Source organism: Pan troglodytes, chromosome 1 (assembly GCF_028858775.2).
Source record: "Pan troglodytes isolate AG18354 chromosome 1, NHGRI_mPanTro3-v2.0_pri, whole genome shotgun sequence".
NCBI classification, from domain to species: domain Eukaryota; kingdom Metazoa; phylum Chordata; class Mammalia; order Primates; family Hominidae; genus Pan; species Pan troglodytes.
Genome location: NC_072398.2, coordinates 77,838,055 through 77,856,613, shown reverse-complemented (window position 1 = coordinate 77,856,613; position 18,559 = coordinate 77,838,055). Strand labels below are relative to the sequence as shown.

At 43.2% G+C, this 18,559-nt stretch overlaps 1 protein-coding gene and 1 long non-coding RNA gene across 5 annotated transcripts in view; one reads left to right on the top strand and one right to left on the bottom strand.

The window, feature by feature from the left end:
- LOC112206015 (uncharacterized) overlaps positions 1-1,327 on the bottom strand; it is a 133,763-nt gene extending 132,436 nt beyond the window's left edge. For both annotated transcript variants that reach the window (XR_010151825.1, XR_002940137.2), the window contains exon 1: positions 622-1,327. This is a non-coding gene — a long non-coding RNA (uncharacterized LOC112206015). The remainder of the gene's footprint in view (positions 1-621) is intronic.
- Positions 1-18,559, top strand: part of FMO1 (flavin containing dimethylaniline monoxygenase 1) — a 37,455-nt gene that overhangs the window by 2,415 nt on the left and 16,481 nt on the right. For 2 of the 3 annotated variants that reach the window (XM_001142786.7, XM_009438189.5), the window contains exons 2-3: positions 7,146-7,283; positions 16,608-16,796. In XM_001142786.7, the coding sequence (XP_001142786.1) occupies positions 7,152-7,283; positions 16,608-16,796 (321 nt within the window). In that variant the 5' untranslated portion in view covers positions 7,146-7,151. The remainder of the gene's footprint in view (positions 1-7,145; positions 7,284-16,607; positions 16,797-18,559) is intronic. The other variant, XM_001142411.7, reaches the window with a different exon arrangement.

Here is an 18,559-nt window from a genome sequence, read left to right as displayed (position 1 = left end):
TATGCTGGGGTTCAATCAGGCTGGTGGGAAAAATATTAAAGATAGTTATGGAGATAGACACAAATCTTCTTGGAAGGCCGAGAAGTTTGCATAACTTCAGTAATAGATATGGTTGAAGGCAACCTGATCTTTACCTTTAGTTAAACAAATTAAAGTAGTAACAAAGGAAGGCAGAGTAGTTTACCTACCTAGTTTGTTTACTCATGTGATCTTAAAACTAACCTTTGATGTACGGCAGGTGCTTAAGTGCTTTTTACTTGGGAAGTCCATAATATCAATTACCCTCTAACGGTGTTGACTCAAGCTTCTGTTAATTAATCTTACCGAATAAATGTGAGTCTGACTAGCTGATCAGGGCCAAGTCGCAACTGTTTACAGGACTCAGCAGGGAGCCTGTAAGTGGCTTGGACCCTCAGCTGGACTGGCAGAGCAGAATATCTGTGTGTCAATGTACGTTTATTCATCCATTGCTGGGTCAGGGGTCTGCAAGGGACAGGCTCCCCGCAGCTGGTGCCCCCTCGAGAGGGGCGCTGCCGCAGTTGGTACCCCGTGTGAGAGGCGCTGCCGCAGTAATGACTTACTGATTACTCACTGACTTGACCGCGCGGGTTCTTTTCTTACCTTCGTTTTCGGGCGGTTCGTCGCGTTTCCTTCACAGCATTCCTCGCACAGTTCCTCACACAGCGCCTCACATGGGGCACCAGCTGGGGGCAGGGCTCCTCTCGAGGGGTCACCAGCTGTGGGGAGTCTGTCCCTTGCAGACCCCTGACCCAATGACCGGTGAATAAAGTACGCTGACACACAGATATTCTGAGGGTCCCAGGTGCTTACAGGCTCCCTGCCGAGTCGCAACTGTTTACAGGGCTCAGCAGGGAGCCTGTAAGTGGCTTGGACCCTCAGCTGGACTGGCAGAGCAGAATATCTGTGTGTCAGTGTACTTTATTCATTCATCGCGTGGTCAGGGGTCTGCAAGGAACAGACTTCCCGCAGCTGGTGCCCCCTCGAGGAGCGCTGCCGCATATGCACATAAGGAGCAATAACATTTTTAATGTTTTTGCATTTGCACGTGAAATCGCACTCCAATAAACAGCGGTGGCATGTCAGTGTGCTTTTCACCCCAACAAAATCTCCTATAAATTGTTATCAATCACTCTGTCTAAATGCAAAGCAGTCACTAACAAGAAATTATTTTTAGTTTAAATAAAAAGTGGCGTGGGGAGACAAAACTTTTTCTGAAGAAGCACACTTAAATGTTTTAAACCACTTTGGTTTCCTCCAGCCCTCTCAGGTAGGCATGACCAGCTACAGGATGCGATGCCAGATCCTCCAATCCCACCCCAGTCCCTGCCCCTGCCCTCCCATGAATGGTTAATATATATATAAATATCCATTTTAGCAGCGACATTCCCAGAGAGCCCCAGAGCTGTCAAGCTCCCTTCTGCCAGGGTGGGGGTTCAGACTGTCCTGTCACCTCTGGGGTGCCTATTGGCATCCTCTCCCCCTGTGCTTACTAATACAGTCCCTTCCCCATACCCATCAAAACTGGACCAACTGCCCTCATCTCTTTCCCTAGGGCCAAAATTTAGGGGCCTCAGCCCCCCACCATGCCTCTCCTCTTTCCACCTGGCCTGTTCTGTCCCTGAGCCCTGTGCTCTCCATCCATTCCGTGGCTGAGAGTCGGTGATGCTGCCTCTGCCTTCTGATGCTGAACTGGCCTTGTTTCTACAAGTACGCTTCTCCCACAGCTGTGGCTGCAGGGACTTAACTTACAGGGAGGGGCCTGTGGCAGCTGCCACCACAGCCACAGGTGCACTGTGCTCACCACACATCTGGTGCAGCCTTTTCTGGCAGAGGCTCTTGTGTTTTCTCATTTTCCATTCCTCTCACTGTGGCTAACGGGTGGGGGTGAGGGGACAGAAGAGGGAGGGCTGCCTACCACGGTCTGGGGCTTCAGGAATATGAGTTTGTTTATTTAAATGAATCTCAGTCTTTCAAATAAAAAATAAAAAATCAGTTTGATTTCATATAATTGTCAATACTTGAAGGAGTGGTTGGAAGCATGAATTTTGATCTGAGAGTGAAGCTGATATTGATATTGTGCGCCTTGACATTCATGTGCTCTCATGTTGGCTTTTCTCACGTTTGACAACAACTCATATGGGAACATGGTGATACACCAAGCAGATCTGAACTGAAAACTTAAAAGAAAAAAACAAAAAACCTTTCAGGGTGACTTTGAAACCGACTTTGTGTCCTTTTTTCTTTCCCTCTCTTTCTTCTATCATCATTCTTATATTTCCCTACTCATTTCCTTCACTTTCTAAAACACAATCATTAAACACACATTTCTAGTTTACCCCATGGCTCTGATTCCAGATATACTGTGACTTTGTCTTCATAAATAAACCTGAAATTTTCAAGTCAGATATCCACAAAAATATCAAATTAAACCCTCTACCTGTACCATGAAAAGCTCAAAAGACTGCCAGGCATGGTGGCTCATGGCTATGGTCCCAGCTAGCTTGGGATGCAGAGGCAGGAGGATCACTTGAGCCCAGACATTCAAAACTAACCTGGGCAACATAGTGAGACCTCATCTCCTTAAAAAATAATAATAAGGGAGGCCGAGGCGGGTGGATCATCTGAGGTCGGGAGTTCGAGACCAGCCTAACCGACATGGAGAAACCCCATCTCTACTAAAAATACAAAAGTAGCCAGGTGTGGTGGTGCGCACTTGTAATCCCAGCTACTCGGGAGGCTGAGGCAGGAGAATCGCTCAAACCCAGGAGGCGGAGGTTGCAGTGAGCCAAGATCATGCAATTACACTCCAGCCTGGGCAACAACAGTGAAACTCCATCTCAAAAATAATAATAATAATAAGGAAAAGCCCCAGGGAGATTTACTGCTCAGAGAAGTCTGACTACATTGGTCCAGCTGAGGTATGGTGGTGGCCCAGGTAGAAGGCTTCTGTATATTGGATGTTTAACAAAAAGTTGTGTATTTTTTAAGACTAGTCAAGTACAGTAGTGAGAAAGGGGGAAAAAGTAGAACAAGGAGTTCAATCTGTAACTCTGTAACTGTAAACAATCAATCGAGTTAGCGCACTACCTTTGGACTAGCCAATAAAAGGTAATTTTGAGGAAGGAATCTTTGACCTAGGATATTAGCTTACAGCAAATTTTTACTGAGTTAACTTTTTTTTTTTAAATGGAGTCTTGCTCTGTCACCCAGGCTGGAGTGCAGTGGCACAATCTTGGCTCACTGCAACCTCCACTTCCCAGGTTCAAGCAATTCCCCTGCCTCAGCCTCCCAAGTAGCTGGGATTACAGGTGCACACCACCATGCCCAGCTAACTTTTTTGTATTTTTGGTAGAGACAGGGTTTCACCATGTTGGCCAGCTGGTTTCGAACTTCTGACCTTAAGTGATCTGCCCATCTCGGCCTCCCAAAGTGCTAGGATTATAGGCATGAACCACCACCCCGGCCCGAGTTAATTTTTAAATTGAAATGGATATAGATGATAAATGAATTCATTTTACCCATCACAAAATCAACCCATTGCCAAATAGTTACACAACAGCTATTATAGACCAAGTGTGTTGTTAGGAGCTACAAGAAAATAAGAGATGAGCCAAAGAAAATGCCTACTTTGGGGAAACATACACCTTATATATACAGAAGACTAATAGACATGATCAGTTCATCAACAATGCCTTATGGATGATACACTGTCGTTGGTCTAGTACTCAAGAGTAAGGCAAGCTTACTGTGGGGTCAAGCAGCTTCACACACCTCTGTCACCACCTCCAGCCCCTACTCTCAGTGCTCCCTAACTCTAGAGCCCACTTTCTTCCCTTCTCTGCCCACTGAAGTCTATTCATCCTTCAAAATCTGGAGCAAATAGTAATCCTCTGTGTTGTTTTCCTACCAACCCATTGTCAGAATTGGCACCTCTTTCTTTGTGCTCTTATTGCAATTTGTACATAAGACATACTTCTGTCTTAGCATCTTACACAGAATCTTGTAATTATATATTTTCACGTCTGACTTCCCTACCAGACTGATTGCTGCTCTAGAGAAAGCGTCATGCCTTATTCTTCCTTTGCAATCCCAATACACAACCTTGGGCTTAGCAATATAGAAACCACTGAGTGTTTGATGCCTGAGCTCATCAGAGAATGAATCACAGATCTGAGTTGATAGAATGTTATAGGGCATTTCGTTTCACCCTCTATATAATGTGTTAATCTGCTTATAATACCTCCAAATATTTGTCATCTAGATGCTGCTTGAATAAAGCCAATTTTAGAGCTTGAAATGCTGGAAGGTGCTATAAGCAAAAATGTGCCTTTTCAGTTCCACCGCTGGCCATAATTCTAATCTTTCTCTCCATGTTGATCCTTCAAATGTTTAAAGGCAAATGTTTACATTACTGAGTCAGGTGCTTAGATTAAGAGACTACTTAGATCCTCTTTTGCAAAGTGAGCCCACGGCAGTTCAGTCTCCTGCTCAAGGTCTCCACAGCTAGCTCACAGCAGATCCAGGTCTCCAGCTGTACTTCCCTCTGCTCCAGGCACTTGGAGTAGGTAGTTCCTTCTTACTAAACCAGCCAGGTGCTTTCAGTCAGCAGTGGGTACCTGAAACTACATTCTAGTCAAGGAAATATATAACACTGGTCCTTTCTACACTAGGAGCCCATTCCTTCTGTCTGGGACACCCTTCTGGACACCCTGGCAGGATAAACACTACTAGCCTTTCTCCAGGGAAATAACACCCCCCTCTACTGGCCTCCTCTCTAGTTTCAGGGGAGATAGGAAAATTGCCTCACCCTCTTTCTCAACCCAGCTCATGGAAATGGCTCCTCACCCTCCCCTAACACAAAGAACCTGCTTTCTTTCCTGCTGTCCTGCTGTGGGCACTAATGTCATGCTATGGGCAGACCTGCTGTCTTTATAGAGCCAGCATGCTTCTGTGCACAACTGCCAATATCATATGTATATATGCAATACTCTTTCCTTTTTCCTGGAATTGTTTTTCTCATAAAAGTGGATATTCTTTATCGAATGGCTACTATGTCGTACAAAGATGAGTAGCATTCGGCCGGGCACAGTGGCTCACGCCTGTAATCCCAGCACTTTGGGAGGCCAAGGCAGGCGGATCACGAGGTCAGGAGATCTAGACCATCCTGGCTAACACTGTGAAACCCCGTCTCTACTAAAAATACAAAAAATTAGCTGGGCATGGTGGCGGGCGCCTGCAGTCCCAGCTATTCAGGAGGCTGAGGCAGGAGAATGGTGTGAACCTAGGAGGCAGAGCTTGCAGTGAGCCGAGATCTCACCACTGCACTCCAGCCTGGGCAACAGTGCAAGACTCCATCTGAAAAAAAAAAAAAAGAGTAGCATTCTATCCCATCTTGCGAGTGAGTAAACTGAGGCTCAAAAGGGGTAAGTCATTTTCCTATATCACCAAGTTGATTCATGATAGAATAGGATTCTGAAACACATGTGTCTACCCCCAATACCCATACTTCACAACTGCCTCTCTAAATGTGGGGTCACCTTACTCCTGTTGGGCCCAGAGAGGGGAAAATTATACAAGGTTTTTGATTTTATAGTGTCCTTCAGGGCCTAAAACATGACTTCCCCTAGAAGGAATCTACTAGTTCTTCCCCAGTAAATTATATCCAGGTGCTATGGGAATCAACCAGCCCTGCAACACTTTTACATGTTGCTTGAAAAAAGAGGACCTTTTTATTTCATTAAAAAAAAATTGAGCATTTTAGTCTCTACAGTTGAGCTGCTTCTCTCAGGTTCCTAATCCAAAAAAAAAAAAGATGCATATCCAGCTTTGAGAAGAGAATTCACCTGTGAAATAAAAAATAGCAAATTTTTAGAAAAATTATGTCTTTGGGGGCATTGCACTTAACAAACTTAGGGAGATAAAACTGTCACAAAAATATATTGGGGGAAAAGCTAACATCACATAATTTAGTGACAAATGTGTGTGCTACTGACCAGAAATGCTATAGGAATTAAAAGAACAGAGGCTCATTGATGTAAAAGGCAGATACCAATTCTTGGAAATGCTTTTAAAGTTTCAATAACTTACAGCTACTGAGCACTTACTATGTGCCAGGAGCTATTCTGAGACACCTTACATTATTAACTCACTTGATTCTCACAAAACACTTCAAGGAAGCTACTATTGTTTTCTTTATATTTGTGATGCACAGAAGGGTTAATCTGTCCGAGATTACACCGTCGTAACTGATAGAGCCGCGCTTTATCTCAGGCAGCCTGGATCCAGAGCCTGGTTGCTTAATCAATGCACTCTATTGCCTCTCGGTGTTCTTACACATGTGTGTTATTAACACATGGCCTGGTGCCAGAAGATTCTCTGGCCCATCCCAGTGGTGACTGTGCCATGTGCCCTGGAGGTGAATCAGTATCCAATTGAGAGGGGAGGGATGGCTTTGCATGCCTACCTTTCTACCACAAACCCTCCCTGGCAGCCACCGTCTCTCTCTCCCACTGGTGACCATCACTGGTGACCTGTGAAAGGGACACACCAACAGCACAGCTGGGGCCCTGGCATTGTGCCAGGGGCAGGATCACACAGGGCAGTGCCGCAGTAGCACCTGTGGTGCCACAGGTGTGGTGGCTCCTGGTCCCAACTCCACCCCACCAGCTGCTGTGTGGTGTTGTGTCAGGTCACCACACCAATCGGAGCTTCAGTTTTGTATGTGATAAAGAGATTGTGTCTGACAAGGTGACCTTTTCCTAATCTGCTGATCTGTGCAGTTCTAGGGCCACAGAATGGAGACTAGAGGCAGCAGCACAGTCTGAAGTGCAAGACTTTATCCAGTAAAAGGTCCAATTCCAGCAGCTCTGCCAGAAGCTACAGCCTTGACAACTGTACGAACGTTTGGCACCGGTGCTGCATGAGGGGCGGGAACATACCAAGCACAGGGTTAACCAGTGACCTGAACATTTTCCTTCTCACATTCACACACCAGAGACCCGCTACAGAAGATTCAAACTGAGCAAAACGCCTAATCTTCCAAATTCTTTTTCCTGGCTTGTTAGAGCAGCCAAGGGTGGGGTGGAGCTTGTGAATAAAAAGCCTGCTTCATTTTCCTCACGCAGGAGAACATGGCCAAGCGAGTTGCCATTGTGGGAGCTGGGGTCAGTGGCCTGGCCTCCATCAAGTGCTGTCTGGAAGAAGGACTGGAGCCCACCTGCTTTGAGAGGAGCGACGACCTTGGGGGGCTGTGGAGATTCACCGTAAGTGGGGTTTCAACAACTTTATCTGTCTATTGGAGAATGGCTTGGCAGCTGGGAAATTATATCTGTGCTTCTTTCACAAGGGTTGGTGGCCTTGAGGAAGGTTAGAAATGTCTGCTGAACAGGGGGCCATGAGGAGCCACTGAAATTGTAAAAGAAACAGGACATGGGTGAGCTAGGGTGGAAGTCAGAACAGACTTGTACATTTTATCTAGAGCCAAGGGGAAGAAGTGTTTCCAAAGATGCCCAAGAAGTATGGAAGAGAATGGAGTAACTGGGCCAGGCCAGGAAAGCCTAGGAGCAAAGGAGCAGGACCAGGGCGTCTGAAGCAGGGCCAGAGACGGCAGTGTTAGGAGCAAGAGCAAGAATTTCAGCCTCTGCCTGCAAGACTGAGCTGCTTTTACCTGCTTCTTTTCCCAGCCTGGCTCCGTCTGCATTACAGACTCAGGGCTCTGTGTAGGATGAGCTCCATAATCAAGGTCCTGCTGACCTGGCAGTCCCAGTGCAGGCCAAGAACAAACAGAAGTAAAGAATGTGAGTTTTGAGTCTTTTTTTTATTCCTTGAGCAGAAGAAAAGTAATATACTCAAGTCTCAGCAGGGTTACTGCCTGGATCGGAGAAAGGAATGAAGGGGTGAGGACCGAGGAAAGGGGACTATAAAGCCCACCCTTGCCTGGCCTGGGGCCCCACGAGATCACAAGGGCCCTTCTTAAAGCCATTGAAACCCTGAAGCCAGGCAGGGAAAATGTTCTCTGAACTCCATGGCTCAGTCAGGGAAACATTTGCATCAAATCTTTCCAGAGTTTCTATTTTCCCTCCTTTTGAGCAAAAACATTTCCCATGAGCTTTAAATTTGCTGAGGAGAAAGCTGTCAGAAAGAGTGAAAAGAAGCAAGGTATCAGATAGCCCCGCCTCAGAGCCCCTGAGGGGCTGAGAGAAAGACACAGCATTTCTCTGTTACAGAAGGGTAGAATTTGGAACTGAAATAAAGTAATTATTTTCTAGCTCAGTGAGTAAAACTCCAGAGAGGCCAAGGTTACTAGTTTAGTCACAGTCCTCCAGCATAGGCGGCTTGGCTCACATAAAGAACTGCATATCTTAAAGTGTACCCACCAAATGTGATCATCAATGCATGGAGACTGCCAAAGAGGACAAGGTAAAAGAGCATGCCTCTTCTCAGGAATCAAACCACATATGTTCCAACAGGATGGCAGAAACCTGACACCTAGGCCAAAAATCTCCCCACTCCCATGTCCATCGAAGACATTACTAATCAAACATGATGCCTTTCCCCTAGGGAGCCTCAGAATCCTTCTTAACATTATTCCAAACAAGCATATCTAATCAGTCAGGGTCAGGAGTTGGCTTGAAAGATGAAACTGCCTAACTAAATTAGCCGAGTTATTTGACTAAAGTAATCTCAGTCAAAACAAAAACTAAACCTAAAGATCAAAAGCAGTACTTAGTCTCTTGCAGCACCAGACATAAATGCTCCTTGTATAGGTCACAGGCACCTAATCATTAACACTAAAAATCATTGATCTAAGAATCAAGAGAAATGAGTCTGGATCCAGCTGGGCCCATTTCCAGCTGTGTGATGCAGGTAGGTCAAACACCAGTGCACAAAGCACAAAACACAGTGGGGGACACAAAAATGAGAAGGATTCACCCTGCCCTCAGGAGTTGTCAGGTAGATGGAAGAAGGCTAGGATTCTGCAAGTCAGAAATAGTGCTGTGAGCATTTCATTGAGAGCAGGATGATAGCCACATTTAGGAAGCCAGAAAAGGCTTCACTGAAGAGGTAGTGTGTGATGGACTTTGAAAAATTTCAACAGGTAGACAAGATTGAGCAGAAGACACCAGGGAGGGTAGGGACAGTAAAGAAAAAGTACTGGGCATATTCAGAAAATAAAAATAGCTTTTTGGTTCATAAGGTACACGTAAGAGGAAGAATGGGAGGGAAAAGGGTGGCTGCATGTTTGGGCAAGGGGTTTATACTCAGTTTTAAAAGCAATAGGTAATGAGGAACAAAATTAAGGAGATTTCCTGGTCATTGTGTTTGTTTTGTTTGCATGATAGGAAGACCCAAAGATTTTTGTAGGCAAATAGAAACTATCTGGATGACCGGAAATAACTGAGCACATAAATCCAAATTGAGACGCAATCCTGGCAGGAAAAGGGAGGAGTGGAATTGTAGGTACCAGTGGAAGGGTTAGCCCTGGCAAGGTGGGGAGACAAGAGATACACCCTCCCCAGAGATTGGAGGGGAAGGGAAGGTGAACATGGAAGAGAAATTTTGAGGTAGAGGAAGAAGATATAAGAGCACGCACACCAGAGGCCTCAATTCTATCGAGAAAATATGGCATCTGCGAGGGTGAAGAGGGTGTGGGGGTGGCAAATGGGGTTGGAGAATTAGAAAAATAGAGAAGGTCAGCCAGACACGGTGGCTCACGCCTGTAATCCCAGCACTTTGGAAGGCCGAGGTGGACAGATCACCCGAGGTCAGGAGTTCGAGACCAGCCTGGTCAACATGACGAAATCCCATCTCTACTAAAATACGAAAATTAGCCAGGCATGGTGGCATGCACCTGTAATCCCAGCTACTCAGGAGGCTGAGGCAGGAGAATCGCTGGAGCCTGGGGGACGAGATTGTACCACTGCACTCCAGCCTGGGTGACACAGAAAGGCTCCATCTCAAAAAAAAAAAAAAAAAAAAAAAGAATATTGTGGAGAATGCAATAGGACATCAAAAAGATTAGTAAGAGGAATATCAAGCAGTAGCCAAGGTAAAATGGCACCCAATTTACAAGTCATTCCAGTTCTATTACCTCATTTATAAAATGAAAACATAGGACCAGTATGAAACACATACAAAAGCTGAACTAGTAAGGGGCTTAGGAAAATCCACCCTCACCTTCATGCAGCAGCCTTCTCTTGACACTGCAGCCTTTTTAGGCACCTCTGTAATACCTTGAGATTTCTCAAAAGCTTGACTGGACATTCCTAAACTAGGCAATCTTGAAGGTGCCTTCAGCTCTAATATGCGATGAGTCTCCTGAGTCTTTCTAGAGACATTCCTTTCCCTCCTTCCCCAACACACACAGGCACACACACACACACACACACAAAAGGATAGAGATGTCTTTGCACTCAAGGTAGGTGGCCCATTTAAAACCTGTAAAATCAAAAACCCTGCCCTGGCAATGGCTGTGCTTGCTACAAAGTGTTCAGAAGGGAATTCTTACTGCCTTAGGGTGGAAGGGACCATAACGCAAAAGTAGAAAGGCAAATTGCAGAGATCCAATAAAACACATGTGGTGACAGTTTCCATTTCCAGATAGGGAGAGGCCCCAGAGAATATAGACATCATAAATTACTGCATTTTGGCCAGGCGCGGTGGCTCATGCCTGTAATCCCAGCTCTTAGGGAGGCAGAAGCAGGAGGATAGCTTGAGCCCAGGAGTTCAAGACCTGCCTGGGCAATATAACAAGACCCCGTTCCGTTCTCCATAAAAAGGAAAAAAAAAAAAGACAAAAATAAATAAATAAATTACCGCATTTCATTGGATACTCACAATGTCTTGACTCTGGCCTCTCCCAGCTACCACAGTTTTAAGGAAAAGAGAGATAAGGCATGAGTTACAATGAAAAAGAAAGAACATCATACACTGGGGAAGGAGAGAGGGTGGAAACCACTAAAAAGAAAAATGCTACAGGGATAAAGAACCACTTCTGACCCAAGTAGAGGCTGGACATGTGTGTGAAACACTTCTCAGACTCTTGAGAGGGAGGGGAGGCTTAGGAAAGTAACACTGTAGGTTGACTATCGCCATTATAAAGTGATACTTGAAACAAAATTTGAGGAATTATCATCAAATATTACTTTCAGAGAATTTTAGTATAGGAAGAGACCTTGGAGAATTAGAAAAATAGAGAAGGTCAGCCAGTGGCTCACACCTGTAATCCCAGCACTTTGGAAGGCCGAGGTGGACAGATCACCTGAGGTCAGGAGTTCGAGACCAGCCTGGTCAACATGACGAAACCCCATCTCTACTAAAAATATGAAAATTAGCCAGGCATAGTGGTGTGCGCCTGTAATCCCAGCTACCCAGTCTTCAGGTAAAAGCACACAGACATCATCTAGAGGTGACTAACAGTACTGTGGGGTAAAAATACACTGTGCTTCATCCTTCACCTCCCTGTAATATTTGCTGGGGCCCAGTAACCCTCCCTAGAATGATATTTTCCTCATGTGTATCCAGTTCTTTTCCTCGGCACATGCACGCTTTCATTTATTCAACAAACATTGATTGAAACCCTACTATATGCCTTACATACCACATTTTTTATATTCAGTGAGGGCAATGATGAAGTGTAAAAATACTTCACCCTTTTAAATCACAAGAATAGTTCCTCAACTATTTCTTCTTTAGGTTTGGTAAATCTGATTCCTGTAACCTTTCATTAAAAGCCTTATTTCTAAAACGTCTATTCGTATATTCAATAAACATTTTTTAATTACTATCATCCTAGTGGGGTACCCTTGACAGGCCCCTATCCTCATGGAGCTTGCATTCTTGGAGGTTCCCCAAATTTCCTCTGAGGTTTCCACAGCTCTCCTGCGATATAGACCCAGAAACTGGACCCTGTCCTCCAGTGAGAGTCTGACTCTCACTAGGCAGAAGGGGCAACAAAGTAAAATGGGTGCCAGATGTTTTAAGGAAATGAAAAGAAGGAAGAAATTAACATTCTTGGAGAACAGGAGACGTGAATGTTGTGCATATAGAGAGAAGGTCTCTATCTAGGAGTGAATTTTATTATCACTTTATATCTGTTTTTAAAATGAGAAAGAAAAGAACTGACCTGACAAAATTTTCTTCCCATTGCCTACACTCCTGCCTGAAGGATGCAAGCTCAAGAAAGTAAATTTCCATGGTAGCTGTGAAAGAATAATACAAATAATGATTAAAATTATTGACAGCCTAGAGGCATTGTTCCATTAGTACCATTAGCATGATACGATTGCTTCATTGTTCCATTAGCATGATAGCTATCACTCCAATTTCTCCTAGGGTCTATGTAATATTGCGGTTCCAGCATATAGATATGGAAACTGAGAGAAGTTAAGAAAATTCCCAGATCAGCCAGCTAAAAAGGTAGAGCTTGAGTATGAACCTAGGCAGTCTGACATTGAGGCCTATTCTGTTAAGAACTACATTGCATGCATTTCTGGAGTCTGTTTCACAGCTCAAGAATCAGGCAAATCCTGGGCTGCGTCTCAAGGAGTCCCAGCAAGTGTCCCAGTGGTGATGGTGACCTCCCAACTGTGCTGCAGGACCAAAGTGGACCAGAAGGACAGAAACCCCTCTGCTCATACTCTTAGTCTCTTCCCTCTTTCCATGATTCAACCCTCCTCTCCTTTTTTCTCTACTCACTCATTTTCTCTTCATGAAAACAAAAATCTTCTCCTAAGTCGCCCCCTCCATTTTTAGAGGGCACGTGCTTCCACACTCGGAGTTCAAGGCAACTGGTGGACCCCCCACCAGGTACAATTCCCAGAGTGTCTGCAGCACGGGTGGGAGGGTGCAGGGTGGGTATTGAAGCCTGGCAGGGCCTGGGAATCACTGGGGCAGATTGCACAGTGAGGCGAACACTGGAGGTGTGGGGCCAGGTCCCACCAATACCATTCAGAAGGGGCATGGACTCATACTCCCTGTATATATGCTAAATACTCCAGACCTTTTCTATTTCCAGGAGAAACAATCAATAGAAGGAAAGAGAGACAAGAGTAAGTATTGGTCTTAGATTTTATCCTAAGGGCTAAGTTTCCTCTGTAAGCTACAGTTTCTCATATGTTAACATCTGTGATACATTATTTCACAACAGGCTTCAGTGTTTCCTGGAAGCGCTTCATCTTTCTGCCTTGAAAATTATCTTCCTACGTTTTGAGAAACAGAAGGGTTATTTTTCCCTCTATTTTTGTTAGTTCATTGGCCTTAAGTTCTCATAAAATAAATGGTTCCCTGGCTTATCCAGTTCCAATGAATTGCTGATATTTAAATATGCCATTACAAAATGCTTTAAAATTTTTAATTTGTATATATATATATACACACACACACACACACACAAATTTATATATATATTAAATTTATATTTATATATACAGAGAAAAATTATATTTTGGGTATATTGAGTTAAATAAAATATACTCTTAAAATTAATTTCACTTGTTTCTTCTTTCTTTTTTAATGTGGCCACTGGTAAATTCAAAAGTGTTTATGTGGCGTCTATACATCCTATTGGGCATCCTAAAGCACTCTCACTCAAAATATGGTCCATGGGCCAGCAGCGTCTGCATAGGAGCTTCTTATAAATGCACAATCTCGGACAGGGGCAGTGGCTCACGCCTGTAATCTCAGCAATTTGGGAGGCCGAGAAGGGCGGATCACGAGGTCAGGAGATGGAGACCATCCTGGCTAACATGGTGAAACCCCGTCTCTACTAAAAATACAAAAAAAAAAAAAAAAAAAAAAAATAGCAGGGTGTGGTGGCCGGCGCCTGTAGTCCCAGCTACTCGGGAGGCCGAGGCAGGAGAAAGTCGTGAACCCAGGAGGCGGAGCTTGCAGTGAGCCAAGATCGGGTCACTGCACTCCTTCCTGGGCGACAGAGCGAGACTCCATCTAAAAAAAAAAAAAAAGAAAGAAATGCACAATCTCAGGCTCACCCTGACTTACAGAGTCAGCATCCACATGTTAATAAGACTACCCAAGCAATTCCTAACAAAATTAAAAGGCGCTGAGCTACAGAGCTGTGCTTCTCAAACAGTGAAGAACAATCAAGTTTTTTTCCAATTAATTGTAGACTGTTGTCAAATATAATAAAAAAGAATCCGGCCGGGCGAGGTGGCTCATGCCTGTAATCACAGCACTTTGGGAGGCCGAGGCAGGCGGATCATGAGGTCAGGAGATTGAGGCCATCCTGGCTAACACGGTGAAACCCCGTCTCTACTAAAAATACAAAAAAATTAGCTGGGCGTGGTGGCGGGCGCCTGTAGTCCCAGCTACTCGGGAGGCTGAGGCAGGAGAATGGCATGAACCCGGGAGGGAGAGCTTGCAGTGAGCAGAGATTAAGCCACTGCACGCTAGCCTGGGCGACAGAGCGAGGCTCCGTCTCAAAAAAAGAAAAATAAAAAAGAAAAAGAAAAAAAAAGAACCTTAGAAAAATGAAAATGACACAAACAAAAAATACAAAATGTAAATTTGAAATTTATAGAGTCAGAAATTATAAAATTAATTTCAGTAAGTGTCATTAAACAACATAGATATAAAGGAAAACAATTACAAAAAAATGAACACATTGTTCTTTGAAAGTGAGTACATAGGCAATTGACACAGAGAGTCATCATTACCTTTGTAACTTTTTGCCAAACAAATATTTTGTATGAAATTGCAGTTCTCCATGTTAAACACTGGTAGACACATTTTAAATACACATTTTTTATATTACTATTTAAGGTTTTTAATATGACAATTAATCTTGCTTCCTGGTTGTCAATTTACCTAATCTGGTTTGAATGGATGGCAATGCTCTTTGCAGGGGATAATGTGTATCTAAACTATTTCTAAACATTGCTTAACAGCAGTCAAAGTAGAGAAAGGAGGCTCACAGAGGTATGTTGATTGAAATGAGGAAGAGATTTTTAAACCAGTCTCAGCAAGTTCAGTGTATTTTTTTTAACTGCTATCCAAAATGAAGCTGATAGTGCTACATTTTTTTATTATATCTTCAGTCTTTTATCCGTAGCCAGTTCAAGTAACTTATACTGTACGATTAAATATAAATAATCTTTCAATGAAAGAAAATGATTCCAGATTTTATGCACTTTTGCATAACAGTTTTCAAAATAACCTTAAAACATCGCACATGATAATACAGTCCTATGGCATATGACTAGTACACAACTCAAACTCATCACACAAATTAGACAAAAACAAGACTGATTTATATCCTGTTCAACAAAACGGTGTCCACATGCTTACATATTGAGCAATGTCAAATTATTGCTATAAAAGTTTCTAAATGCTTACTCTTGATTTCTGTATTTATCCTGTAACAGACTAGTAACAAACCATTCATATCAGTATTGCTCTGCAGACTATGTTTGAATAACACTGCTTTAGATATTCCAGCTGAATAAAATATCAAGATTTAAATAGTCATCTTTCGCAAGCATTTTAGCTGAGTCTGTGTGACAGGTGGGCCACAGACAAGCAGGTTGTAATCAACTCTTATCAGTCAATGAGATAAATAACATTAATTTAAACCACAGAGATATGTTTATAATTTTGTTATCTGTGATTGCTGTATATTTCAGACAGATACAGGAATCTATATATGATATCAATTCACATCCTTTGCAGAAACAGAGAAAGCCCTCTCCATATGTGAGATTTATGTTCATGTTTCTACTTGTTCACATAAATTAAATAATTTTTATTTCACAGGAAAAATGAACTATACATATGCAAGATGGTAAATAATGTTAAAATACAAGAACCTTGCCACTGAAATTAGAATAATCCTCCATACTACTCCCCAAAAGACAGAGGCAATGTATATTAAAGACATTACTAAAACTGTTTATCATTCAACTTTGCAGTAGTCTTATGAGATATTGGTATTTGCTAGTTATTTGAGTAAAAACTGGGGATGGGAAATTTGTTAGTGCTTTGCCACACACAGTTGTCCAATCTGGAAAACTTTGACTGCTTCCTCTCTCAACCCCTAAATCTAATTGGTTTTGCAATCCTATGTGTTCTACCTTACTGCCATCTCACAAATCTCACCTTTCTGGGTTCCAGCTGTCATTGCCTCTGCTCATGCCCTCATTAGCAATCAAGTGGATTTGTGTATTAGGCTCCTGGCTAGCACCCCCTTCCTTCCTTCCCAGCTCCCTCTAATTCACCTTTTGTAGAACCAGAGTTATCTTTCCAAAATTTAGAAGTGATATGAATCACTTCTATATTTAGAACGTTCAGTAGATTGGCATAACCTTCCTGTAAAATCCAAATTCCTTAACTTTGGATACAAGATCCTTCATACTCTGAACCATCTTCTCCATAATCATTTCCAGAATACCCCATAAAACCAAATTACCTAGCAATTGTCCATCATTCAAATAAAGACTACTTCCTGATTCTCATGTATTTCTATATTCTCCTGTGCTTGGCAATGATACTGTGTGCATCTGGACCAGTGAGTTCTTCCCAGGCTTATTTATGAGCATGCAATGAATGTTCATGTGTGTGCACTGTTTGTACAGGAACATGTTGAAGAAGGCAGAGCCAGTCTCTACAAGTCTGTGGTTTCCAACAGCTGCAAGGAGATGTCTTGTTACTCAGACTTTCCATTCCCAGAAGATTATCCAAACTATGTGCCAAATTCTCAATTCCTGGAATATCTCAAAATGTATGCAAACCACTTTGACCTTCTGAAACACATTCAATTCAAGGTAAGACACAAAACATCAGTTAGTAGTCAGAAAGTATTTCCTACCTATTTTCTCTTATCTCTCCAGCCTAGCCCTGGGCTCTGTAGATGAGACACTAAACTGGCAATATTAATGACACCTGGCTGTATTTATTTTCTCCCTATACTCACTCCCCACTTCAAGTAAATCTGGAGGTGGGGGAGGATACTTTGTGTAAATATTCACAAGTATAAAATTTTAGTTTGCAATACTTATATCCAAGTATCTTAGGGAACCTAAAAAATATCAAGCCACATTTTCAGCTTGGGCCAAATGCCTGCCCACATGGACACTGAGAACCACCAGCCCCCTTCCCCAGTCTCCTGTTTGGTTTTTTGTCTGTTTGTTTGTTTTTGAGACAGGGTCTCACTTTGTTGCCCAGGCTGGAGTGCAGTGGCATGATCATGGCTCACTGCAGCCTGGACTTCCTAAGCTCAGGTGATTCTCCCACCTCAGCCTCCCAAGTAGCTGGGAACACAGGTGCACACCACCACACCCAGCTAGCTTTTTATATTTTTTAGCAATGGGGTCTCACCATGTTGGCCATGCAGTCTCAAACACCTGGGCTCAAGCAATCCTCCTGCCTTGGCCTCCCAAAGTGCTGGGATTACAGGCATGAGCCACTGCTCCCAGCTCCCACTCTCTTCTTGACTATACCTTTATAGGAATGGACACGTGCAGTGGCCCATACACAAGAGAACCTTGCTATGTGAAAGAAATCTTTTCTGGATATTCTTGAGAATAGAAAAATCTTTGAATATTGTTATTCTACAATGCCCCCTTCCTCTCCCATTTCAGAGGTTGGAGACAGGAGGAAGGTAGTAGGACAGGGACAAATGAATAATATATCCTTTTTGTCCTTTTTTTTTTCCTTTTTTTCTCTGTTTCCTCTCCAAGAAACATATGAAAATCTATGTTTCCCTTCTCCTTTCTCCCTCCCCTATCAGAGGTAAGGATGATGAGGAATTCACAGAGAATTATACACAGAAAACAACACAAATGGAGACATTGACCAAAACAAGTGGAAAATAAAATTTGCATTCACATTCATGACCTTAAAAGTCCTCTGATATGGTTTGGCTGTGTCGCCATCCAAATCTCATCTTGAATTTCCACATGTTGTGGGAGGAACTCAGTGGGAGGTAATTGAACCATGGGGGCAGGTCTTTCCCATGCTATTCTCCTGATAGTGAATAAGTCTCATGAGATCTGATGGCTTTATAAGGTGGAGCTTCCCTGCACAAGCTCTCTCTCTGCTTGCTGCCATGCACGTAAGATGTGATTTGCTCTTCTTTATCTTCCACCATGATTGTGAGGCTTCCCCAGCCACAAGGAACTGTGAGTTCTCCATCAAACCTCTTTCCCTTGTAAATTGCCAGGTCTCTGGTATGTCTTTATCAGCAGCATGAAAACCAATACAGTAAATTGGTACCAGTAGAGTGGGGAGCTGGTGAAAAGATATCAAAAAATGTAGAAGTGACTTTGGAACTGTGGAAACGTCAGAGGTTAGAACAGTTTGGAGGGCTCAGAAGAAGAAAGGAAAATGTAGGAAACTTTGGAACTTCCTAGAGACTTGTTGAATGGCTTTGACAAAAATGCTGATAGTGATATGAACAATAAGGTCCAGGCTGAGATGGTCTCAGATGGAGAGGAGGAACTTGTTGGGAACTGGAGCAAAGGTGACTCTTGTTTGGTTTTTTGTTTTAAAAAAAACCTCTGCAGTTACTAGTTTATTAGTATCATCC